Genomic DNA, 26,565 nt, shown 5'->3' with positions numbered 1-26,565 from the left:
ACCAGAGAAACCCTGACAATGAGCTCCCAAATCACTTTAACATTGTCCCAGCTCCACGAAGTGAGCGGTTTAACTTTATAGCTGGGAAATTCCGCAGTTCTCGAGAATCAGAGGCTCTCAGTCCATCCTCAGGCCCATGATTGGCTGCCAAATTCCCCCAAGCATTCTCTGCTAGAATCCTTCGCCCCTTTCTCCCCTTCTCTGTCCCTCGGTAACTGGCGACCAAGAGGGCAGGACCTTCATTGACACCTTTTGCAGTCATGCCGAAGGGGGAGGGGGAGCGTTCGCAGAGGCAGAGATGAGCCAATCGAAGCGTCCTAGGTCACGTGAAACATAGTAACTGACCAATGGGCGGTTGAAGGTGGGGCCAGGCTGCAGGGGGCTTGCAGCATTTATTAGAACTTGGAATGTAGAGTCTCAGTCAGTTTCTTCTATTTCTAAGTTTCGTTCTCAACCCCTAGGCAGCTTACACATGTGCCCCGGGCCCCTGCGCAGCTGAGCTTTCCCGGTGGCGGCTGCTGCTTTCTACTGATTTCCTTCTTGGTTCTGGGCTGCGTCTCCGGCGTCTCCGCCTGCTTCTCCTTCCTAACTCCATGGAGCCTTTCACTTTCCCTAAACGCTCCAGCCTGGCTTCTTCCCCTTCCATGGGGCTCGCCTTGCCCCTTGCCGATGGACTCATCAAGTCTCCCAAGCCTCTGATGAAGAAGCAGGCAGTAAAGCGGCATCATCACAAGCACAATTTGCGGCACCACTACGAGTTCCTGGAAACCTTGGGCAAAGGGACCTACGGAAAGGTGCAGAAAGCGAGAGAGCGATCGGGCAGACTGGTGAGTACCGAGCACTCGGCTTTGGCCGGGGGGGGGGGGGGGGGGGGGGAGTCTACGCAGCGTGCGCAGCCTGGGTGATGGGGAAGGGGACCGAGTCGTTCCAGGAGCGAACCTGAACCCTATTTAGATGCCCAGAGCTATCTGTGAAGGGGCAAGCGAAACCTCCTCACCTGTGAACTTCCCTATGAAGGAAAAAAAAATCCAACCATCTGGTAGTTTGGATTCGATAGCGGGTGAGCAGGAAAAAAGAAAGATGAGAAATGTATCCTTGGAGTACCTACTTGGGTAGCTTTGAATGTTTCCACTCAAGGGTGGAAGAGAAAAATAAGTATTTTATTTGGGAACATTCCCAATTCCTGAGATCCACCTGTCAGCTCCCGCGCTGGGACAAACTGCTGGCTGCCTCTGGGGAAAAGTCTGGGATTTAGTCATTCCTCCTGCTATTATACCCCATTGTCTCTTTCAACTGCTGCCATCCAGGTTCAATTTAAAGAGAGACCTGCGCCCACCCCCCTTTACCGTGAAGAAACAAAAGCAGAGATTGAACCTTTGGGTATTGTGGGCGATGAGCTTGGGGACTGCTGAGGTTTGGGTTAGCCGGAAGGATACTTTATGTAAACTCGTTTCTAGTAGCGTTTGAGAATTGGGGCTTCAGGATCCCCTTTAAGGCTGGGGGAGCGAGGAAATCCTTCAGCAAAACTGAAACAAGCTCTCTGGGATCTGAAATCCAAGAGGCCAGCCATTATCTGGAATGGGGAATACCAGAAGAGAAACAAAACCCCTAAAGAACGGATTCTAGTAGGAAAAGGTTGTGGGGATTTTTGGATGAGTTTTTCTTTTGTTTTTTAATGTCCTTAAAGGTCAAGGTTTACCATATTGGATCTGACCCCAGTCTCCACCCCTTACTGGTGTTTGCTGCTTTTGTCAGTTGCTGATTTGAAATGCAAAAGTTCTTCTCTTGTGAAGGAGGGAGATGGTTGGAGATGGGTGGAGATGGGAGATGGATTGTGGACCAATCAATAGAATCGTGTGTGTGTTTTCACTTCTAATGCCTGGCACGGTCCCCAGATTCTGACTGCCAGCTTGGAGCTGTTGGGCAATACTGTACTTCACGTTTCTTTTTCTTTCTGAAGTACAAGCGCCAGGTGAGCAGGATCTGGGGTTTTGAGATTAGAGTCTTTCCTCTGATGTTTTTGGATTGAAATGAGTTCCTCATGCCACTGCCTCCTTGTCCTCTCTTTAAGCCCCAAAGAGAGATGTGTTCTTAAGGTTCTCAGAGCCTGCACTCCTTTTTCAAAAGGAAGAACCAGAAGTAACAAAACTTGAAGTTTTTATGAGCAGAGCTGGGTACCAGGACTTCTGTTCTTTAGAACTTGTAGGAGCATACCCAGGGTGATATTCCCACCCTGTACCATAGTACAGCTGTGATTATAGACTCTCAATTCACAAGGCAGCTCCTCAGCCCCTGTCTTGAGAAGAGGGCTTATCCTAGGAGAAAGAAAACCCTTTTGTCATTGCTTCACTCTGGTACCAACCACTTCTTCAATCAGCAAATGCTTGTATTTAGTAAGGCTTTTAGTCTACTCCCAAGCATTGTGTGCCTCCTTCATGAAGTCTTCCTTGATTTCCCTCTCCTATTCTCCCTTGAAATGACTGATACTGTTGTGCTCCCCCCTTTCTCTCCTTCCCCCTCCCCCAGGATCAGTTCTTAAGACCAGGAATCGCTAGGCAATTGGGTTAAGTGACTTGCAAGGGATCAGTGTCTGAGATCATATTTGAACCCAGGACCTCCCATCTCCAGGCCCATCCACTGTGCCACTAGATGCCCCTCTCATATTTCTTAATTCAGTTTTTGTAATGCCTTTCCCCTCCATTAGGATCAAGGATTTAAAGCTGAAAGAAGCCTTAGAGGTCCATTATCTTCATTTTTGCAGATGAAGAAACTGAGGCCCAGAGAGAAATTAAATAATTTGTTCAAATTTACCTAGATAGTAGTGGCAGATTGTAAGTGTCTTCAGAGAAGGCTCTGTATCATTTCTATCTTCATGTCCAGTGCCTTGAGCATAGTAAGTACTTAATAGTTTTCACCTGGATTCGTTGAAGTCAAAGGTTTGTATAGTGTCCTCAAAGGAAGAGTCCCTGGTTCCACTCCCCAGGATTGGGTTGGGAACATGGGGAGGAATGATTTCCCACCTACCCCCAACCAGCTTTGACATGTCATCATCAGAAGCCAGATGGGACTGTCCTGTCTGAGGAGAGGAAGGAGGAAGGTTGTTAATGGATCCTCCAGAAAGGCATCAAAGGGAAGGCAAATATTTGCCCTGCATCCTTCAGCCTCCTGAGGATACTCCTGGCATCTCAATGACATTTCCTCCTGTTCTTCCCCAGCAGGGAGCTCCAGGACCTATGCCCCCAGCCTAGAGACACTCACTCATCCTGGCATCATGTGCTTATGATGGCAGAATTGCCTGAATTCCACACTAGGCATCATCCCAAGGAGCAATCAACCTATAAAACCCTAGACCAGAGCCTACCATATGGTCTTAAGCCCAGATCCTACTGGATAATCAGATCAATGATCAGTGCCAGGTAAACCACTGTCCGTGTCTGGCTTTCTCTAATCGGTCTCTGCCCTTTGGCCCCAGTCCAGAATGGCCTGGAACCTGGTAAGAGAGCAGAGATCCTTGTGCAATTATTAGACCCAGCCTTTTCCCAAAGAGCGTCCTCCTTTATATGATCCTCTTTTCCCTCCTTCATTTCCCCCCCTCTATATCTGTATTGCAGTTGTCCTCCGTTCCTCAGTATTCTGGGCTTTTGAGTTAGGTTTATGGTGCTCCAGAGAATGGCTTTATTTCATTCCTTGGTATATATTTATTGGCCAGCCTCACTGAGCATAGCAGAAAGGGCAGGGGCTCTGGAGTCCAAGGACTTGGGTTCATTTCTCCGCTCTGATACTTCTATAAGTATAGGCAAGTGACAATGCCCTGGGCCTCAGTTTCTTCATTTGTAAGATGGATGGATGGGCTCTAAGGGCCTCCCCTGGGTCTAGGGAGGATCCAAGGTAGAGTCCATGAGGAGTATGGATAAAGCAAACTCCTGATCCTGGCTGACTTAGCTCTCATTTCACACTGTCCCCAGCGGTCGTGGGCAGGCTGTGGTCCCCCGTCCCCCTCTCTAGTCAGCTTCCTGAAGGGGCTCCTTTCTCTCCGGGTGTTCCTTCTTATGCCGACCTCCTCTGCAGCAAGCCCGTGAGCAGGAGAGGGGGAGAGGGAGGCTGCTGGCTGCAGGCAGCTCCCATCCTTGGGCCCTGGCCAAGCCACACACACAGGGCTGGGTTGTGAAGCTCCTTGCCTGGGCAGCTTGGCAAGAAGGGTGGAGCAGGTTGAGGCAGGGGGACCTGCCATGAGGGCAGAGAAGGCCGGTCAAAGTTTTTCTTCCTTTAGGAGCCAATTTCCAGCAGCAGACTCAGGGTGCCCACATTGGTGCCAGCCTCTCCGCCCCTCTCCGGCCACTTATCTAAGTGGGTCATCTCCTTGCCTTGCCTCCCCTGTCCAGTTGTAGGTGACAGCTCCTACTCCAGGTGCCATCCCTCACTCCACATCCCCCAGACACGTCCCTGAAACCCAGCGGCTCTGGCCCCCTCAGGGTCTCTTTCTTGGGCTCTCACAGCCTTCCCCGTTTGCCAGTTCTCTAGAGAGACGATACTTTCCACACCCGGGGCCCAGGCATCCACCTTGGCAAGAGGACAGGTGTGTGGGGAGAAGGCCTGAGGCCCAAAGCTAGATGCTGAACATTGTCTTCCTTGTGAGCCTTTGGAAAAGAACTAGCAGCCCAGAGAAGGGGGAATCAGGCTGGCCAAGAAGCCACAGAAGGGGGCAGGTTGGAAATAAGGATGGAAGGATTCAAATGGAAAGGAATCAGGGAGCCCAGTTACTCGTTGTACTTAGGAGGAAACTGAGGCTAAGAGGTGAAGTCACTTACTGCCCACTGTCTACTCTGGCCAGTTCTCCTCACCGTTACTGTCCATGTAGCCTTTTTTTTTTTAAACTCTTATAGTTTCCATCTTAGAATCAATACCAAGTTTTGGTTTCCAGGCAGAAGAGAGGTAAAGGCTAGCTAAGATTTATGTTTTAGATCTGGATTGGATCAGATAACCTCTGACATCTCTTCCAGATCTGTTTTTCTTTTTCTTTCTCTTTTTAAAAACCTTTTACCTTGGGTTGCAGAGTCACTACTAAGTAGTAGTTTGAAGGCAAAAGAGTAGTAAAGGGCAGGCAAATTGGGATTAAGTGACTTGCCCAGGGTCACACCACTAGGATGGGTCTGAGGTCCAAGACTGCCTGTCTTTAGTCCTGGCTTTCTATCCTCTGAGCCACACAACTGCACTCTCCTCTCCTTTTTTGTTCTAATTCTGGATCTGCCTGGTTTCTTAACCATGAACCAAAAAAAGTTTTAGGGGGACAGAGTTCAGGCTTGCCTTCTTATTACTTATTCCCCAGTACCTGTCACATAGTAGGCACTTAATAAATGCATATTGGTTAATTGATGGGGATCCGGAGGCCCCAAGATGTAGTTTAAATTAGTTAGTAGGGAGGGAAAGAGTAAATAAGAGCATTGGACCTAGAGTCAGGAAGACCTGGGTTCAAATCTTAGCTTCAAGTACTTACTAGTTGTAGATCACCCATTTGCCTAAATTTCCTCATCTGCAAAATGGAGATTATAATAGCACCTACCTTCTAGGGCTGATGTGAGAATAAATAAAAGAGATAATATGTGGAAAATGCTTTGAAAACCATCAAGTGTTTTATAATGCTCGTCTTTATTCATGGAAGCATACTTGGTTACGAGATGACATCATAATCTTACAAAAATCTGATGTGGCAGTTGCCTAGAGCTATTGCTTTTTTGAGAAAAAGAGTCAAATTTAAGAGTTTAGAAGAATCTTAGACAGCTGGTGGAACATTCCTGCCGTATCGTTATCTAGCCTTTTGGTGAATATCTCCAGTGGTAGACAGAGAACTCCCTACTGATGAGAAGTTTTCTTTCTTCTTAAAGACAGCTTTTTAAGCAATTCTTCTGTTGAAATTGAAATAGGACTCCCTATAACTTCCACCCCTGTAGCTAGGAGCACCCCGCCCTTTTTTTAAGCCCTTACCTTCTCTAATATCAATTCCAAGACAGAACAGTGGTAAGGACTAGGCAATTGGGGTTAAGTGACTTGTCCAAGGTCACACAGCTAAGTGTCTAAGGCCATGAGGTCTGGTCTCTGTGTAGATTGTTTAGTGACTGTGCCAGAATTTTCTAGATCTCCTGGTTTCAGTCTGTGGCTTTTTCCATTAGAAGCTGCTTTCAATTGATGTTCATACTTTTATTATTGTGGTTGTTTTTATTCCCTCTGGATGAGCTCATGGGTGAGGTTGGACGGTAGAATACTGATCCTGTCCTTCCTGGCCTTTGTCTGGCTATTCTGTAAGGAGAAAGGCTCTTGTCCTGCCCCAGTGTATGATGTTGTCCTAAACCCTCAAAGAGTTAGAAAAAGGTCCCCAGAAAAACTCCTAGGAAGAGATGGGATTTGCAGAGTGTCCACCAGGGACCCTCGGATAAATAGCTTCTTGCTCAGACCAGCAGTAGAATGGAGGGAAGGCAGGAGAAGCCAGAGTACAAGTCAGTAGTGCTCTCATCTTGTCACCTGTTTGGGGACCAACAAGGAGCTCTAATGACACAGTCTGTTTCTGGGCTGGAAAACAAAATTGGCAAGCCCCTCCCACCCCTCGGGGACCCCAGCTAAGCTGAGATGTCCTTTGGGACAGAAAGCAGAAGAAACAAGGAGTGAGAAACTTGGTGTGGCAGAAAAAACACCAGAGTCTGGGTTCCTGCTCTGAGATTTACCAGCCTCACCATGTTACTGTGGCCAAGTCATTTTACCTGTGGGCCTTGAGTTTCCTAGTCTGAAAAAATGGGAATAATAATATTGTCACACTGGGTTGTTGGGAGGATTAAATGAAACTTAGAAAAGCTTTAAAAAATGTTTTATTCATGCTTTTGTTCTTCACATATCATTTCCCACCCCTACCCTTCTGGATCAACCCTCATGATGTGACAAAGGAAAAGAATTATGCAAAAATATCTGATGTTGTATATATATCCTTTTGTAATCAGAGTTCCTCACTTGTTGTCTGGGAACATCATTACTTTAAAAAAAAAAAAGGTTTTTTAATGGTATCTTTGCTTTTTTTTTTAATCACCCAAATTTCCTCCAGTTCTTTTCCCCATCAGAGAATCATTTTATATAACACATAATATTTTTAAAGCTTCCCTCCCTGCCCCCCCCAAAAGAAAGGGAAAATCAGCAAATCTGATGAACACATTGAATCATTGTTCATTTTGCATTTACTCAGAATCTGGTTTCCTTTTAATTTATATGAAAAACTCTCATTACATTTCATTGTCGTCCTCTTGGTTTATTCTTTCGGTTCAGTTCTTTCAGGTGTTCCTATATTCCTCTTGATTCTTCATGTTCCTTTCTCCCCAGTAATAATATTCCATTACGTTCCTGAGCCATAGATTTTTCAGCCTTTCCCCAGATGATGGGTACCCACTTTCTGAACGTTTTGGTCCATACTGGCCCTTTGATTCTGTCCTTGACCTCCTTGGGGAGGTGGGGTGGGAGTCGGCTAAATGGTGAGCTAGTCTTTCTGGTCCATCATTCCTTCTCTACCACTAAGGCTCAGGGGTGCCGGCCAGGATAGTTATTCCCTTGTTACCTGGCATTCCTACTTGCTGGCAACCTAATTTATTTTATGATGATAATAAATAATAACAGCAATCCACATTTTATAGAGTCCTTTGGTGTTCACAAAGCCTTTCTCACAACAGCCTTGAGCTAGGGAGTAGAAATATTCTCACTCCCATTTTACAAAGGGGGAAACCGAGGCTGAGAGAGATGGGAAGAGCTGTCCACAGTCACCCACTTTGGTTCACTATAACAAAAAGTGTCTCCTTTGAACAAACAAAGGTAGTCCAAAATGAAATCGTCCCAGCTAGCAAGGAAAAGAGATTCCCTTCTATACCCACGGAGAAGATTCACACCCAGGTCTGCTGACTTCCAGGCCTGGCCCAACTTGTTTTGGGGATCTGGGCTTGTTGGCCCGTGTAAATTTATGACTAATATGTATGTATTTTATTTCTCTGCTCGGCGCTCTAATAAGTGCTCAATTATTACTTGCTGTTTGATCTACATTTACGGGTGTTTTTTATTAGACAATTTTAAAAATTATATGACAATAATACTTTTTCTATAGCTCCTTTATTTTGGAGAACCCAAAGCGCTTTTATATCTGGGGTCTATTGAAACGGGCTCCCAGAAAAAGGGAAGGGAGGGCCCAGAATAGGATTGTGCAGTGAAAGTCAAGACCCAGAGTTTTAAGTGACTTCCCCAAAGCCACTTGGGGAATTGGTTTTAGCCTCTGGAGAAGAAGCCCCGGGAATGTGTTGGTTACCCAGAGAAATAGTGGGGGACAAGGTAAGAAGAGGAGCGGCGGCGATCCCACCTCCTCCTAGTGGGCCTCATTTATGCGGTCTCATTCATTCTGGATATTCGGGAAGGAGGCCTCTGGGGTGACTGACCTCCGCCTCCCTCTCCTGCCTTGCCCATTGTCCCCGCTACCCTGCTCCTAGCGGGCTCTCCACTCTGCCCATTCACTAGGGCTACGTTGGGCCCCTCCTCCTGGGGCTTGGGAGAGAGGGCTGGGGGCGGAGGCCAGGCCATCCCCCTGGCCCTGTTGCTGGGGTGACCAGGCTCTTGGCTTTGTGAGCCAGCTCTTCTTACTGGATTATGACTGTTCCGCATTCTTGTCCGATGGGGGAACTCGGTCCCAGCAGAGTTGGCTGTCCCTCTGAGCCAGGGAGGGCATTGTCTGCCTTTGGGACCCTTTTGAAAGAGTGGATTAGAGGCCCCTCCTCTCCTGGGATGGTTTCCTTTTCTCTGTCCCCCTTTGGCTGATGGGGGCTGGGGGCAAATATTCAAGCCCCTCTGGAGAGGAGCCTCCCGGGGTATTATAATCAGGAGCCATTCACCTCTGCCAGTGTTCAGGTTTCTAAAAACTAGTCTGTCAGGCTGGCTGCGGGAAGAAATCTTGTGTTTACTGTTCCAGCCCTCAGCAGACAAGAGGTTATTGGGAGAAGGCTGATCCCCATCCTATAATCCACCCTAATGGCTGACTTTCCCATAATAAAGATCCCAAGTCTCTGACTTTGTTTCCCCAGTACTGACTAGGTTGCTTTCCCCTACGTCCCCCTAGTCCAGCTGCTTCCTTGTGGTGAGGAAGGTAGCCCCTGCTGCTCTGAGCTTGCAAAGTAGAAGGACTCCCTCAGGGTTAAAAAATATGTTCTTGAGGGCTCCTGGCAAGCAGATTTTCCTCAGTTTCCCCTCCTGCTCCTCCGAGCAAGAGAGCTCTGTCTCCAGGATGCTTCCTCATCTTCACAGTGGGTAGATAGGTCAGCGGAAACTCCTACCTTGGGAGAAGAGCAGAGGTGGGATTAGTGCCTTCTGCAGCATTTTGACTTTGAGAGGGATTGGCTTCCACCAAGAGCTGCCTCAATTCTGTTTTTCCCCAGACATTCCCAGGTCTAGTAATAATAATAGTGCCTGCTCTGTGCCAGAGGGGCTTTACGAATATTATTCATCCTCACTATAACCATGTGGGGGTAGGTGCTTTTATCACTCCCATTTGACAGATGAAGAAACCGAGGCAAACTCAAATTAAGAGTCTTACCCAGAGTCACTACTCAGTGAACATCCTGAGACCAGATTCAGACTCTAGTCCCACCATACCTCCTAGCTCCCTCAAACAACAGAGACTCTGGCCCTAGGGCAGGAGGGTGTCTTGGTCTGGGGTCCTTGAACTCGCTTTTTCATTTTTATTTTTTGCCTTTTTGGTGACTGTTTGTAGGTAGAATTGGGTTCCTTTGTGATGTAATGTAGTTGATTTCATACACTGAATGTATGCATGATTCTGAGAAGGGGTCCATAGGTTTCATTCTACCAAAAAAAGGTTAGGGATCCCTGAAGCTCTTCCTGCTTGTCCCAAGGAATAGAGGGCACCCAGCACCTCTGGGGAGTGTCACAAATCACCTGAGAAGCTGAGATTCTCTGTCAGCTGTTCTGATGACCTAAGAGCCTCCCGGGGCAAGAAATTCTTTGTCACATCTTAGTTGTATCCAGCAAACTGCAGTCTAAGCCTGTTTCCCCCTTATTCTTTTTTTTAACTTTATTTTATTCCACTAACAAATTTACACCTAAGTTTTCCAAGGTTATATGATGAATGTTGTCTCCCTCCCCTCTTCCCACCCCCCATCCTAGAGTTGACAATCAATTCCACCATTTCCTCTTATTCTGATTTCCAAAGTCAGGGTTAGAATTTATTTTATTTATTTTCCCAAGGCAAAAAAGCGGTAAAGGCTAGGTAATGGGGGGTTAAATGACGCCCAGGGTCATCCAGCTAGGAAGTGTCTGAGGTCCTATTTGAACCCAGGGCCTCCTGTCTGTAGTGCCTGGTGCTCTATCTGCTGTGCTACCTAGCTGTCTTCCCATCCTATTTTTTTTAAAAATCCTTCCCTTCTGTCTTAGTATCAATTCTAAGACAGAAGAGTGGCAAGATCTAGTCAATCAGGGTTGAGTCACTTGCCTAGGCTCACCTACCCAGCTAGGAAATATGTGAGGCCAGATTTGAACCCCACACCTCCCTTTTCCAGGCTTGACTCTCTAGCCACTGAGCCACCTAGCTGCCCCAGGGACATTCAGCCTGGCGTAGTAGCTCATCCTTTCAGAGATAATATGTCTGTAGGAAAAGAGACTTTGAAGAAATGAATATGATAAACCCATTCACCTCCCGTCCTAATCTCTCCCTCCCTCCCCCATTCTTCTCCCAGGTGGCCATTAAGTCCATCCGGAAAGATAAAATCAAAGATGAGCAGGACCTGCTGCACATCCGGAGGGAGATTGAGATCATGTCATCGCTCAACCACCCACACATCATTACCATCCATGAAGGTGAGGAAGGCGAGGGGGAGGAGAAGCAAGGGAGGACATCCTCCGAGGCTCTTCCCTCGTCCCAGGGGATGTTGGACCAACTTTGGGAAGGGGAAAGGGATGGGGAAGGGGAAGAAGTATTTATTGAGTACCTACTGTGTGCCAGGCACTGGGCTAAGTAAAAAGCACCTTGTGTGAGCCTCACAGCAACCCTCAAGGTAGTAGCTGCTATTGTATGATCCCCATTTCCCAGTGAAGGAAACTGAGGCAAGCAGACATTAAGTGACTTGCCATGTTGGAGTAGCTGGATGGCTCCTGGATAGAGAACCCAGCCTGAAGATGGGAGGTCCTGGGTTCAAATTTGGCTTCAGACACTTCCCAGCTTTATGATTCTGGGAAAGTCACCTGCCCCCCTATCTAGCCCTCACCGCTCTTCTGCCTGGGAACTAATATTTAGTATTGATAAGGGTTTAAAAAAAGTGGCTTGCCATGTGGCCACCCAAGTGGTCATTCTGAGAGAGAATTCAAAGGTCTTCCTGATTCCAAATTCAGAGAGCTCTACCCACTGTGGAACCCTGTCATTATATGTATTATTATAGAATAACTGGCATTTATAGCATTTTAAAGTTTAAATACAGCCCAGGCACCCATCAATCTACAAATTGTAAAATAGCTACAGAACCCTTTCCAAGCATTTTTTCTTTTGATCTTTACAATAGCCCTGTGAGCGCTGGGATGCCCCAAAAGCTGGGACACCCTTGATTATCCCCACTTTACAGAGGAGAAGACCAAGTCCCAGAGGCTGACTTATTACGGTCACACGGCTCTTAAACAGTGGCTGGGGGGTTGAGGCTTCGGCTTTGGGTTCCAAGGCCAAGGCTCTTGCCACCTTCCCCTGCTTCTGACTTTCTTAGCTGCTCGCCCAGAGTTCCTTCATATGTGGCCATAAGTCTGCCCGCCTTACCGCCCCCCAGAGGTGTCATCCATGCACAGACACACACTCAGAGACAGAGCTAAAGTGTCTCATTTCCCCCAGCCCTGCAGCCTGAATCACTCCTGCCCCGGGCTGGCTCCCCACCTGCTCCACTGTGTTCTCCTCTCCCCTTGACGTCAGTGTTTGGCTTTGTCATTCCAGCCACCTTCTGTCCTGGGTTCCAGACAATTGAGGTGGGGGAGAGGGCAGACACCCACATGCACCTGTCTGCATTGTGGTCTTAATGGGACTTAGAGAAGGGGAGGAGAGAAGGGAGCCCATGGGAAGGGGGTGTGGTGTGGGGGGAGCTCAGACACAGGGGGAGGAGGAAGAGGGAGGGAGCTGAGACACAAAGGGGAAGAGAGAAGGGAGCTGATAGAAAGGAGGGAGGTGGAAGAAGCTGAGACAAGAGGAGGAGAAGGAGGGAGGGAGCTGAGACACAAAGGGGAAGAGAGAAGGGAGCTGATAGAAAGGAGGGAGGTGGAAGAAGCTGAGACAAGAGGAGGAGAAGGAGGGAGGGAGCTGAGACACAAAGGGGAAGAGAGAAGGGAGCTGATAGAAAGGAGGGAGGTGGAAGAAGCTGAGACAAGAGGAGGAGAAGGAGGGAGGGAGCTGAGACAAAGGGGGGAAGGAGCTGCTGGAAGGGGGGATATGAGGGGAGCTGAGACATAGGAGGAAGAGAGGGGAGCTGAAACACAAAGGGGGAGAGAAGGGAGCTGATAGAAGGGGATATGAGGGGAGCTGAGACACAAGAGGAAGAGGAGGGAGGGAGCTGAGACAAAGGGGGAGGGAGCTGCTATAAGGGGGGAATATGAGGGGAGCTAAGACACAAGAAGAGGAGGAGGGAGGGAGCTGAGATACAAGGCGGGGGGAGAAGGGAACTGGTAGAAGGGGGGAAGTGGGGGGAGCTGAGACCCAAGAGGAGGAGGGGGGAGCTGAGACACAAGGGGAGAGAGAAGGGAACTGATAGAAAGGAGGGGATGTGGAGGGAACTGAGCCACAGCATCTTTTCTTTTTGTCCCCATTTAATGACATCGAGCAGGCAAGAAAGCATCCCCACCACTCCCTCACACTGCTTCTGACCTCTGGGAAGGCTCAGGAGGGGAGAGCGGTTAGCCCAGCCCTGGCCCATCCACCCCAGCCAATCATGCAGAAAGCTTGGGCAAATGGCAGAAAAGGCTGATTGTTTCTCTGTGTATTTCCCCAGGGAAGGGCAGGAAGGTAACGCTATATTGGCTAAGTTTTGGATTGCTAATTGGACAGTGAGTGTATGTACACATCCGTGTGAATTTTCTTTCCCACCCATATCTAGGCGATGTCCATGACCTGAGCCTTAACATGTACCGCCTCTTCTATACTTGGTTTCAGGGAGAACTAACTCATGTAGGGATTTTCTTATGCCTATTCACACGAGGTTCATTCATACATGATTGGGGGGAACAGCTGGGTGGCTCAATGGATAAAGCACCAGACCTGGAATAGGGAGGTCCTGGGTTCAAGTCTGGCCTCAGATATTCCTAGCTGGGTAACCCTGGGCAAGTCTCTTAGCTCCTATTGCCTCGCTCTTACCCTTCTATCTTAGAGTTGTTACTAAGACAGAAAATAAGGGTTTCAAAACAAAACAAAAATATGACCATGAATTCAAAGGCTACCCTCACCACTACCACCCCCAACTTTTTGGTATCCTACCATATGGGGTTGGGGGCCCCATTTCTGATCCTGCTGTGGGCTCTGGGGTGGGGGAAGGGGAAGGGGATGGAAGGATCGCGCTCCTTCTCCTGGATGTGCCCTGACCAGCCCCAGAGGGAAAGGCCTGTCTCCTCTGGGACAGAGGTTCCATTCTCTCCTCTTCCATAGGCAGAGAGGTGCCAAGGTCCGAGCGGGTACAGCCTCCCCAGAAGGCGAATCCATCAGGCACGGTCCCCAGGGACTCGAGCCATCAGGAGCTGTGCCATTCTTCCCTTTTCCACCCCAACCCCTAAAAAAAGTACAGAGAGGACAGCTTTCACCACGAGGCCCCAGGCACATGTTTCATGGTGTTTTAGGGAACTCTGACCCAGGCATGGCATCTGGGTTCTAGTCTTAGGATCCCCAGAAGTCCATCTGCTCAACTTCCTTCTTTGGATGTAGACAGGAGGCTGGGAGAAGTTATGGTGTCATCTTTTATTTTTTTCTTTTTAATAACCCTGATCTCTGTTGTAGAATCAGACCCAGATATTGATTCCTAGGCAGAAGGGCAGTCAGGGATGGGTAATTCGTTTAATAACTTGCTCAGGGTTACCCAGCTAAGAAATGTCTGAGGTCAGATTTGAACCCAGGACCTCCCGTCTCCAAGTCTGGTTCTTTATCCACAAAGCCACCTGGCTGCCCCTTACAGAGTTTAATATGAGAACTGGCAGGCAATAGGCAAGGCACATACACATCTGTGCACCTCTCATACCCATCCTACCTGCTAAGGGGCTTGTGATCAGCTTAGTAAATCCGTCTTTGCCCTGGTTTTTCAGGAACAGCAGGTAGGCAGTTCCTTGGGGCTAGGGCATGGGCGTCCAATGCTACACCCTTTTTAAGCAGAATCCTGCCAGAGGCTCCCGGAAGGGTCCCGAGAGCTGCCTCCTTGCCTTCTGAATATGACAGACAGTAGTGGAGAGATGGCCCAGGAGGAGCTGAGAGAACCCTCACAGTCCTATTTTATGCCCTTCTCCAGCCACACAAAGACATTATTAGGGATTTAGAGTAAGGAGCGCATCTACATAAAGTTTCCTATCTTTATCAATGTTTGTTAAATTTCATTGGAAAAAGACTTTTTTCTCCTTCCTTAAAAATTGGTAGCCTGGAGAGCCTTTAGTTTCTCAGCAGTGGGTTAGCCCTGATCCACTCTGGCTAGGAGATTTGGGGTTGATTACTCTCCTGCTTTCCATCTTCCCATAGTTATTAGTATTATTTATTCTATTTTATTATTTTTTGACCCTTTCCTTCTGTCTTAGAATCCGTTAGGTATCCATTCTTAGGCAGAAGAGTAATAAGGACTAGGCAGTTGGGATTAAATGACTTCCTCAGAGTCACAGAGCTAGGATGTATCTGAGGTCAAATTTGAACCCAAGATCTCCTGACTCCAGATCCACTGTGCTCCTTCGCTGCCCCAAAGTCTTTAGCCCTGGTCCACTGTTGCTCAGAATTTTGGGTGCCTTACCCCGATGCCTTACATCTCCTCATAGTTTGGAGGCATCTAGGTGGTACTGTGAGCAGAGGGATGATCTCGGAGACAGGAAGACCTGAGTTCTGTTTGCTAAAAATTAGGGGTTTGGACTCAGTGGCCCCCAAGGCCCCTCTTAGCACTCGATCCTTGATCCCATGAAAGAGCGAACTGGAATTAGTTCTCCCTAAAAGCAAGAAGCCCAGAAAGCACCAAGTCCTGTCCTGCTTGTATTTTGGCAGGAGGGTCCGAGCCCCTGAACACAATGCCTTGGGTATGGCCCTGGCTTCCTCGGCTGCGGCCAGCCCCCTCCCCTACCTCCTGTGGCCCCAAGGAGGAAGCCCCTAAATCTGACGGTTCCCCTGCTCTCTCTGCCGTAGTGTTTGAAAACAGCAACAAGATCGTCATTGTCATGGAGTACGCCAGCCGCGGAGACTTGTATGACTACATCAGTGAACGGCAGCGTCTCAGCGAGCAGGAGGCCCGGCATTTCTTCCGACAGATTGTCTCGGCCGTGTACTACTGTCATAAAGTAAGACACCTTCTCCCAGCCTCCACCCACCCTCTTTTCCCCTCCTTCTTCTTTCCTCCCACTCTGAGCCCCTTTTCCTCCATCAGCTCTTGGATTCACCCTCCATCTTCCTAGGAAGGGTCTGGAGAGTTTCTCTGTTGTGCCAATGAGAGGAAAGAATATGCCTGGGATCACAGGAAGGCAAGAATAAAGACTTCACTGGAGGGTTAAATGGATCGGGTGCCAGGCTTGGTTCAAATCTGGCCTCAGATACTTCTAGCTAGACCATGGGCATATTGCCTAGCTCTTACCTATCTTCTGTCTTAGAATTCATCCTAAGAAGGTAAAGGTTTAAGAAAAAAGCACAACTGGGGTTTCTAGACTCCCATTCTAGGCTCCATTGCTTCAAGGGGGGCAAATCAAATCAAAGGTTATATTGTTGGCATTGGGATAGACCTTAGGAATGAGCATTTCTGTATGCCTTGTGGAACAAAAGGAGATGATTATACATAAATTTTGGAGTATTACATAATTTGCTTTTATTTTTAAGTATTTGGTAAATTTCATATGTAACTCTCAAAGCTATCCTGCTTGTGGGTGACTCCTTCCATTCACTTTTTTGTAGAAGGGGGAACTCTTTTCCTAGGCACATTCACCCCCCCCCCCACCTCCCCACCCAATGAAAGAAAAAAAAATCCTCATAATTTGTTATAAGTAAAACAAATTCCTTCTCTGACCATATCCAGAAATGATATCTCATTTCACATTTTGAGTTCATCACTTTTCTGTCTAGAATGGGCGACATGCTTCAGTGTTGGTCCTCTGGAACTATAGTTGGTCATTACCTTGATCAGAGTCCTTACTTAGATCTTTCAAATTTTTTCTTAAAACATTGTTTTTATTGTGTAAATTGCTCTCCTGGTTCCACTCACTTATTCTGCAGCAGTTCCTAGAAATCTTTCCCAGGTTTCTCTGAAACCCTCCCTCTCATTTCTTAAAGAACAATAAAATTCCATTACATCAATAGATCTTAATTTGTTCAGCCATTCTCCATATCGTTGGACACCCTTTTATTTCTAGTTTTCCACTATGAAAGCTAACTGCTCTAGAAGCATTTTTGTGCTTTTGTTTTTTTATAGAGATTTTTTAATTGAACAATTACATGTAATAACAATTTTTCACATATACCCTCGACTTTTTGCAGAAGCAACGAGAGAGAGAAATTGATTTGCCCAGCTAGTAGGTGGCAGACTTGGGATTTCTGACTCCAAAGCAGACCACACTTCCAGTTTTTAACCTGTCACTCCCTTCATGTTAGTGGAGCCCCAATTTCTCCATGCTTGTTCCATCAGCTGGCCTGGGCTTCTCCCTTCCCAGGTCAGCCTGCCCTTCTGTTTGACCAATTGTTCTTTTCTCCTTTTTTAGAATGGGATTGTCCACCGAGATCTTAAACTGGAAAATATCCTCCTGGATGCTAATGACAATATCAAGGTGAGCCCCTGTTTTGATTTCTAAGGCCTCCCCACCCTAAGCCTGCCAGACCCTTAAGCTCTGGGGGTAGCTGATCCATGAACTCAGAGAGCCCAGGGCAGTTTGGTCTTTGCTCACAGCCTAAGTCTTTATCCTTTTTATCTGCTACATATGATGGGGACCTGCATTCTGCTTCACTTTCCAGAAATCATCTGGGGCATTCCTGCTACGCATAATTTCCCTGCTATCTTGTGTCTGCTAACTAGATTCCTAAGCAATGATAAGCGGCTTATTTGAAGTTGAAAGGCATTTTTTACTAACATAAATCTCCATCTGTATGTCTGCTGACTCAGAAAGCCAGGAAAGCAAGAGGAACATAGTACAATGGAAAGAGAGCCAATTCTAGAGTATTCTAAGTATTAGGGTTCAAATCTCACCTCTGACATTTACTACCTGTATGACTTTGGGCAGATTACTTCCCTATAACTCTTGGCTTCATCTGTAAAATGAAGGGCCTGGATTTGAGGCAGGGTGAAGGTCCCTCCAGCTCATATCCCTTAGAAAATTTTTTTTGTCATTATTAAAACAACATTAAGTTTCCCTCACTCCCAAGTGCAAGATAAAAAAACAAAAACAAATTCATGCCCACGTTGGTCATATCAACAAATGTATGTGTCATTTTACAATGTCTTTAGTCCATGACCACTGTGTCAGGAGGTAGGTTTAACTAAGTATCCTTGAACTTGGGTCTTTTATTTTTTTTAATTGTATTTAATTAGTCAATTGAGAACATTATTCTTTGGTTACAGGAATCATATTCTTTCCCTCCCTCCCGCAGCCAACGTGCAATTCCACTGGGTATTACATGTGTCTTTGATCAGAACCTATTTCCATGTTGTTTGTGTTTGCACTAGGATGTTCATTTAGGGTCTACATCCCCAGTCATATCCCCTGGACCCCTGTATTCAAGCAGTTGTTTTCCTTTTGTGTTTCTACTCCCACAGTTTTTCCTCTGAATGTGGATAGTGCTCTTTCTTGTAGATCCCTGCAGATTGTTCAGGATCACTGCATTGCCACTAATAGAGAAGTCTATTACGTTTGATTGCACCACAGTGTATCAGTCTCTGTATAATATTCTCCTGGTTCTGCTTCTCTCACTCTGCATCACTTCCTGGAGGTCACTCCAGTTCACATGGCATTTCTCCATGAACTCAAGTCTTTTAGCCAGGAAGGCTTCAGCACAGGGAATGAGCATCTTTGTAGCTGTGCCTCTGGGTACCATATAAGAGGAAGAGCTCCAACCCAACCCTAAATATGAAATGTGCTTCCCATATGCAGCTTTGATTCCTTGCCCTCTGGTACCCCTTTGCCTATGGATTCCGGGAGCAGGTGGGGCTTTCCTTGCAGCTGGCCAGAAATAACCGGCGCCAGTAAAATAGGTTTCAGAAATAGGCTTGAACTTTCCCATCTGTGCTAACGACCGGGCTACCTTGATAAGGGACCAATTAAGCCATAAACATTCTAGTCAGAGTTTCATAAACAGCCACTGGCTGAAACTAACCTGGGGTTAACTTGGATGGGACTCCGTCCAAGGATAATCACGCAGGTGGTCTCAAGTTTGCCACCCTTGTCTGACCTACCATTAGGGTCCCTAGTTCCCAGATATTACTGAATGGTAAGATGGTTAGTGGAGAGAATGCTGGGGTTGGTCAGAAAGACTCATCTCTGAGACTTACTAGATGGAAGAAATAGCCCAGCCAAGTCCCAACTTTTCAGAGCCTCGGTGTCCTCATTTGTAAAATAAAGCATAAATTTGCTAGGGGGATCAGATGAAATGATGGTTATAAGGTGCCCAGGAAACAAAGCTTTTTGTAAAAGTGAGTTATTTCTACTACTACTATTCCTGGAAGCTCGGTCATTATAGAGGCTCCCACCCCAAGTCTTGTTAGCACAAAGATAGGTTTATTTAGTTTGTTTGCAGGCCAAATACCTCCTGCCCATTATTCTTTAATGGCCTACAGACCATCCCACCACACCCCTCTGCAGCTCAGGCTGTATAGAGAGAAGTAAATTCTTTACTGGGAAGAGAGACAGCTTATGCTTATAGGGCTAATCAGTAACCAAGGGATCTCTTAAGGTCAAGGCCTTAGGATTACAGGGAAAAAGTACATTTATTTCTTTCTTCCATCCCTTTCCCCACCTCCACCCTCCCAGATCCTCCTTTTTTGTTGTTGTTGTTGTTGTTGTTGCAGGCATTGAATATGTAGCTTTTTAAGTGCCTAGCACTGTGCTGGACAACAGGGAAAACAGGTCTGTGGAATAAGGGTGCCTTTCCCTCCCTTGATAGCTTAGATCAGTTGAAGGAGAGGAGGCTAACACATGGAAATTTCTGGAGAATGGTACAAGCCCCTAAACACCATTCTCCTTATTCAATCCTCCACTTCCATTCCCCCCAACACAAGTATTATAGGTTTGGATGTTTAAGGGTCATTGAAGGCTATAAAAGTCGTCAAAGGCTTCATGAAGCAGAGGAGGGATCATAGATGTAGAGTTTTTTTAAAAAAGACTTTAGGCATCTAGTACAACCCTTCATGAGAAAGGAACCCTAACATGCTCCCCTCCACAAATGCCCTTTTAGTGAGGATGTTCATCTCCTAAACTATGGGCAGAATCCCAAGGGTCAATGTAGGTGGACAAGGAAAGTGAGCAGGGGCTACTAGAGAGTAGTAGGGTAGAAAACCTCTATAACTTGAGCTTTCATGTCACCATCTACCTCTTGTTGACCCTCTAGATTGCAGACTTTGGCCTCTCCAACCTCTACCATCGGGACAAACTCCTGCAGACCTTCTGTGGGAGCCCCCTCTATGCCTCGCCAGAGATTGTCAATGGGAAGCCCTACATGGGCCCAGAGGTAAGCAGTTCCCAAATCCACTGGTCTCCCTTAGGATTTCCCCTTTCTAGAATCTTGGTCCAGATGGGTGAAACCCAGAAAGACAAACATGAGTCTTTAGCCTGGCGCCTGTCTACTCAAGTGCTTATGGGAAGTTGTTTAACTGACTTCAAAAAACACTGCCAACCAAGTGCTTTAATCTTAGTTTTAAAAATTGGGGAGTAAAATGGCAATTTTCATCATCTGACAGTTATTTTCTGTTAAAACTCCTATTTTTGGGGGGCTTGGTAGAATTTTTATAGTATAAAATATCTAAGGCAATTCTCATGGAGGGTTAGAAGGAGGGCTAGATACTTGAGCTGGAATAAGAGCAAAGACTCCACCACCTCCACTCTCCTACCTTGGGACTGCAAGCAGACAACAGGTTCTTTGAAATGTGAGGAGGTTGGATTATGTTTGTACTTTCTTGGTCTCCAGGCTTCAGATGCCACATAGGGCAAGTCACAACTGACCCCTCCTTAGAGCCAGGAGTCTTGCATCTAACCTTCCCTTTCCACCATGAAGAGGGAAGAAAGTGGGCCTCCCACTGGCCCTAAAAATCCATTATACCCAAGAGCATTTCTTTTCCTTGGATCCATGGTCGGGTTAGATGGGGAGGGCTGGCAGGTTGGTCAAGTAAGTGACTGTTCCCCATTACCAATACCTTTTTCTCTGTATCAGGTGGACAGCTGGTCTCTAGGGGTTCTCCTCTATATCCTGGTACATGGCATGATGCCCTTTGATGGACAGGATTATAAGAGCCTTGTGAAACAGATCAGCAATGGAGAATACCGGGAACCCACCAAGCCTTCTGGTGAGTAGCATGGGTTTACTGGATTTTCCTGGTAAAGGACTTTCCTCATTCTGGCCTCCTTAGTAAAATGGAGAGAAGGGCAGAAGAGTAACTTCTAATCACTGAATTCAAAGAGGTCTTACCCCATCCTTTCCAGAAATCATTTTATATTACCCCTCCCCTCCAAAAGATCTGCCAGTATCCCAGAAAATAGGAATATGGATTATAGGGCATTATCCTTCTTTGGGACAGTGTTTTTTTCTACATAGTTGAGAAAGTTTTTTCCAATATTTTGCTTAGATTTTTCCTGTATATTCAAGAAAACCCTTACTTTCTTTTTATTTGTTTTTTAAACCTTTACCTTCTGTCTTAGAATCAATAATGTGTATTGTTTCCAAGGCAGAAGAACAGTAAGGGCTGGGCAATGGGGGTTACGTGACTTGCTCAGGGTCACACAGCTAGGAAGTATCTGAGGGCAGATTTGAAGCTAGAACTTCCGGAAAACCCTTACTTTATTACTAGGTATGTAGAAGAGTGATAAGGACTAGGTAATTGGGATTAAATGACTTGCCCAGGGGCACAGAGCTAGGATATGCCTAAGGCCAAATTTAAACCCAGGTCCTTCCAACTCTCTAAACTTTGAACTTTAGTCACTTGAGCTACCTAGCTGTCCCCTTCCTATGTATATATTTTAAAACTTTACCTTCTGTCTTAGAATTAATACTGCATATTGGTTTCAAAGCAGAAGAGTTCCTAGGAGCTAGGCAATGAGGGTTAAGTGACTTGCTCAGGGTCATACAGTTGGAAATTGTCCAAATCCTGATTTGAACCCAGGACCTCCTTCCTCTAGGTGTGGCTCTCAATCCACCGAGCCATTTAGGTGATCCCTTCCTAAATGCTTTAAAAAAAAAAACCTAAACTCTAAGCTTCTTTCATTTGGGAGGAGAGAGAATCAAAAGAAGGCTTTTACTGTTGTCTTCCTTCTCAGAAATTATTTTGTATCTCAAAAAATGGACCCTTTTCTGCTCCTCATCCCTGGAGAAAAGGAATATGTCAGCCCAGTCAACAACAGGATCTGTTGACCATTCCTTTGTGCATAGTGCTGCCCTGGGCACTATGGGGGTAGAGGTTGAAGAGAGGCTATCCAGGGCAATAGACCTTGAGAAACTGAGTGAGGACACACATAGGAAGCAGGACCAAGAACACTAAAAAACCAACAGTGACCAGGGGCTAATGTGGCCAGTCTGCACTGAAGTACCTTCATGCTAAGAGGTCCAAAGATAGATGGAAGCAACCTGGAGAAGGCAACTTGGCCTGATGGGAAAGGAGAGGAGTGAAAAATGGCAGGTCCAGAGAGAGAGGAGAATGACAAAGTTCAGTCGGTCAGTCTATCAGCCAATGGATAAGCATTTTATTAGGTGCTGACCATCTGCCTGGCTCTGTGTAATTAAATGCTGGTGATAGTCTTTTCTCCCAAGGAGATCACCAGTAACTAGGAACAGGGATAGCAATGATCTGAGTAGGGTGACAGGAGGTGCGGGAGAGGGCATTGAGGGAAGTCAGGTAGCTTTTCTTGGAGCACTCTGTTGAGTCCATTGCTTTCTTTTCTGCTTTCTAGATGCTTGCGGACTGATCCGATGGCTGCTAATGGTGAACCCCACTCGCAGGGCTACTCTAGAGGATGTGGCCAGCCATTGGTGGGTCAACTGGGGCTATGCTATGCCCGTAGGGGAACAAGAAACTCTTCCAGAAGGTGGGACTCCAGGGGAAAACTCTCCCAAGGCCACAGTGGCTGAATGGCTCCGCCGCTCCTCTCGGCCCCTTTTGGAAAATGGCGCCAAGGTGTGCAGTTTCTTTAAGCAACATACAACTGGTGGGGCTGGGCTGGAGCGCCAGCACTCACTTAAGAAATCCCGAAAGGAGAACACTATGGCTCAGTCTGTCCAGGGGAGTGTGGCCGTAGAGGCCTCCTCTAGCCCGAGCAAAGGGATTCTCAAGCTGCCCAAGGGTATCCTCAAGAAGAGGGTGGCACCTTCCCTAGAGGGGCAGAGAGAGAATTCAGGGGAACCTACCCCAGAGCCCACTGTGGTCCCCAGCAGTCCCAGGCACGCTGCCCTGGCACTACCCAAGAAAGGTATTCTTAAGAAACCTCGGCAGAGGGAATCGGGGTATTATTCTTCCCCTGAACCGAGTGATTCAGGGGACCTTCTGGATGCGGGTGATGTGTTTGTAAACAGTTATCCTAGTGTCAGAGAGCCTTCCCGGCCCCCTCAGCTGCCCCTCCATCGAAAGGGCATCCTCAAACACAATGGCAAATTCTCAGGAGCTTCTCAGGAACTCGCTGTCTTTGGCTCCCTGGATGAACTGGCCCCGGCCCTCTCTGCCACTCGTGCCACTCGCCCGTCGGGTGCCGTGAGTGAGGACAGCATCCTGTCCACGGAGTCCTTTGACCAGCTTGACCTGCCAGATCGCTTACCTAAGCCAGAACTGGCCCTGCGGGGCTGTGTGTCAGTGGATGACCTGTTGGGTCTAGAAGAGCCGGCCCCCCGAGGGTCGGCCTCGAGGCTTAGGCGATGGAGGCGGGATCCCCTTGGTGACAGTTGCTTCTCCCTGACAGACTGCCAGGAAGTTACTGAGGTATACCGGCAGGCCTTGGCCGTCAGTATGAAACTCAGCTGAGGGTGGGAAAGCAGCAAGTCCACCCCATCCCTTGGGTCAAAGAAGTGTTTGCCATACCTCTGCCTTGGAAGAGACTTGAGTTCACAGCCATAGAGGCCAAAGGACTGGGGCTTAAGCCCTGAGGAGGGAAGGGAAGAAAATGAGTGAGATGAGAGGTAGATCTCCCCTTTAAACCATATGCCTTTGTCACCACCAATAGAAAGGGGATGGAAGGAGGACAGATGGCCAAAGGAGTCTGAATGCCCAGTCTACAAGTGACCAACTCCTCCTCATATGCCAAGTGAGGACTGACCATACAATGGGACCCACGGCCATCCGGAGACCCTTTCTCTCTCCCATCCGAGGAGAGATGTTGAGTGGGGTTGGGAGACACCCTGACTCCAGTCTTCACAAGAAGTGAATGCTTTCTCCAGCTTAAACTTCAAACTTGAAGTAGGGCACCCATTGGGGTGCCTTTGTGACTTTTATGACAGCGTCGTGCTGTGGGGGTCTCTGGTACCTCTCTGGGTGCAGTGGGTCTCCCCAGTCGTTACAGAAGAGGACCACAGCTCTCTTGCCCCTTTCCGCTGCTGCGTGAGCCCCTGACCCCTTATCAGGCTTCTCCCTCTGCACCACAGAGGGCAGCTGCTATAAATCCTCAGACTTGAAAAGGACCCTTTGTTGCTGCACCAATAAACAGTCATCTCAATGGGGGCCCAGGCTCCTGGATCCTTGAACCTCAAATGTGGAGGGCTGACCGCCCCCCTCATTCTTTCCCCGGTTCTCCACCCCAGACAATGTCTGGCCTCTTCTCTAATGGGTGGGGGGAATGGATCATTATTGCCCTGGAACCTTTATGCCTTGAAATGTTTTCTATTTATTTGTATTTACTCCGTTATGTATTTTTTTTAAAAAAATGAGTTTTACTGTTTTCAATAACACGGATGGATTGACTCTTCCAGAAATGGTGTTTTGGTGGTGTTTTATGTTACTATTTTCACAAGAAACAACCTTAAACAGCAATACACTCCCCAAAATAGAACGAACCACGCTTCAGGGAAGTGAAAGTGCGGAAGGAAAGCCAGAGTGGGTGGCCGCCAGCCCTCAGCTTGCTGATCTGTGTCTACTCAAATCCTCAGTGCCATGATTTTCCAGACCCTCCCGCAGTTCGCTTTTCCCTGGAGGTGGATTGGAGGCTTCATCACCTCAGTGGAGGATGACTCTATCCCCGTCACACCCCTTTGGCCGAGTTTGGGACTGGCCCACCTCGCTCCATTTCCTATTGGAACGATCCTGGTTCCTGATGGGCTTCGGAAGGCCCAGGCACTCTTGTCCTTTCTAGCTGACACATGATGGCCCTTTTCCCCACTTTGGTCATCTGATTGCTTAAATCAAACGGATCTCTCAGGTTTTGGAAGTTGAATCAAGGGTCACGCTGAAAGATTGGCACTTACTTGCCAGTAGTTCAGATTAGCTGTGTATTGGGTAAGAATTTAAGAACAGTATCAGGGGCAGCTGGGTGGCTCAGTGGAGTGAGAGCCAGGCTCTGGGTTCTAATCTCACCTCAGAAGATACTTCCTAGCTGTGTGACCCTGGGCAAGTCACTTAACCCCATTGCCTAGCCCTTACCACTCTTCTGCCTTAGAACCAATTCTAAGGCAGAAGGTGAGGTCTGTTGTTTTGTTTAGATTTTCCAAGCAAAATAATAAATAAGATATGATATGATATAAATAATACAAATAAATATAATAAATAAAAATAAAAAATAATGCAAGCAGATGGAAAGAAAATACAAAGGAATTGGAGTCAGAGTTACACAAAATTATTTTTTCAATTGCATACAATGAAGAAAAATGTTGAAAATTCCAAATGGCAAAAGATAAAGGCTAATAACCAAGAATAATTTATCTTGAAAACTGAGCATAATCATGAAGGTGGGGGTTGTTTGTTGTTTTTTTTTAATCACCCTTCCTTGGGCCTCTGGGTTCCTGAAATCTGAGATTTGTAGCAGGAATGCTGTCACAACTTCCCTTGGGCTAGGATGACCCAGAGAGCTGGTATAGGCAAGACCCATGTATATAATAAGCACCATGAATCGATCACAGCTTGGAAGAGCCCACCATTGCAGCAAAGGCCAATGGGAAGTCTTGTCCAATCATAGGAAGAGGAGGGAAACACAAATATACCTGTACTGTGCAGGCAAATCCAGGCATACAGAATGGATTCAAGGAGGGCCCCCTTCAGGCATATCAGAGCTGGGAAACTAGTCTATCAAATAGTCTTATTTTAATGATATCCTCTAGACTGACAAAGGAAAAGGTTGATATCCAAAATCAATATTTACTCTTCATTAATATCTCAGCCTAGTTTCTGAAGACATCCATCCTTTACAGCCTTCCAGAAGGAACACACATCTGTTATTCTTTTTTTTTTTAACCCTTACTTTCTGATTTTGTAATTCGTCTTTAAGATGGAAGGACAAGGTCTAGGCAAACGGGGTTAGTGACTTGCTGAGGGCCCTACAGCTGAGACCGGATCTGAACCCAGGTCCTCCCAACGCCAGGCCTGGCTCTAATCCACTGTGCCACCCTGCTGTCTCCACACCTGATCTCTTGACCTCAAGATTTTTCACACAACATAAGAGTTGGAAGGGATCTCAATAGGCATCTATCCCAACCCAAGTACAAAAGGAATCCCTTCTATGGCTCCTAGTCATCTAGCTTCTCCTTGCATTGAGATGGATCTGAAGAAATTAGTCTTTTGTTTACTGACGTTCTTGTGCCGTCCCCAGTGTGTGATGAGGGATCAAGTGTACCTGAAGGATCTTCCTACAGCTGTCATATCAAAAAGCTTTCCCTTCGATCTATTGCTGAAGTCTTTCCCATGGTTTTTTTTTTTTAATGAAAAGCATTTATTAAGGGAAAGGAAATGAACATTTATAATTTCATTTTTAAATTTTAATAAATTTCCACATGACTTTCCTGAAGTTATAGGATCTATATCATGTCCTTCCCTTCTTCCCTCCCCCCTCCCAGAGCTAACAAGCAATTCAGACTGGGTTTTACATGTATTATCACGCAAAACATATTTCCATATTATTTTTTGTAAATGCATAATCTTAAGAAACAAAAACCCAAAAATATATACCCAAGTAAACAATTGATAAATCATATGTTTTCAT

The 26,565-nt window shown here is 46.8% G+C and overlaps 1 protein-coding gene across 1 annotated transcript; it reads left to right on the top strand.

Moving 5' to 3' along the window:
- The first annotated feature begins 392 nt into the window (after positions 1 to 392).
- Positions 393 to 24,349, top strand: NUAK2 (NUAK family kinase 2). The gene is made up of 7 exons (XM_001371744.5): positions 393 to 827; positions 10,758 to 10,878; positions 15,404 to 15,555; positions 16,960 to 17,025; positions 19,796 to 19,915; positions 20,615 to 20,747; positions 22,345 to 24,349. Exons 1-7 carry the CDS (start codon positions 594 to 596, stop codon positions 23,403 to 23,405), a joined length of 1,887 nt encoding a protein of 628 aa, XP_001371781.3. The 5' UTR covers positions 393 to 593; the 3' UTR covers positions 23,406 to 24,349.
- Positions 24,350 to 26,565: the final 2,216 nt, after the last annotated feature.

Source organism: Monodelphis domestica, chromosome 2 (genome assembly GCF_027887165.1).
Source record: "Monodelphis domestica isolate mMonDom1 chromosome 2, mMonDom1.pri, whole genome shotgun sequence".
NCBI lineage: Eukaryota > Metazoa > Chordata > Mammalia > Didelphimorphia > Didelphidae > Monodelphis > Monodelphis domestica.
This window is presented reverse-complemented; position numbering and strand designations above follow the sequence as displayed.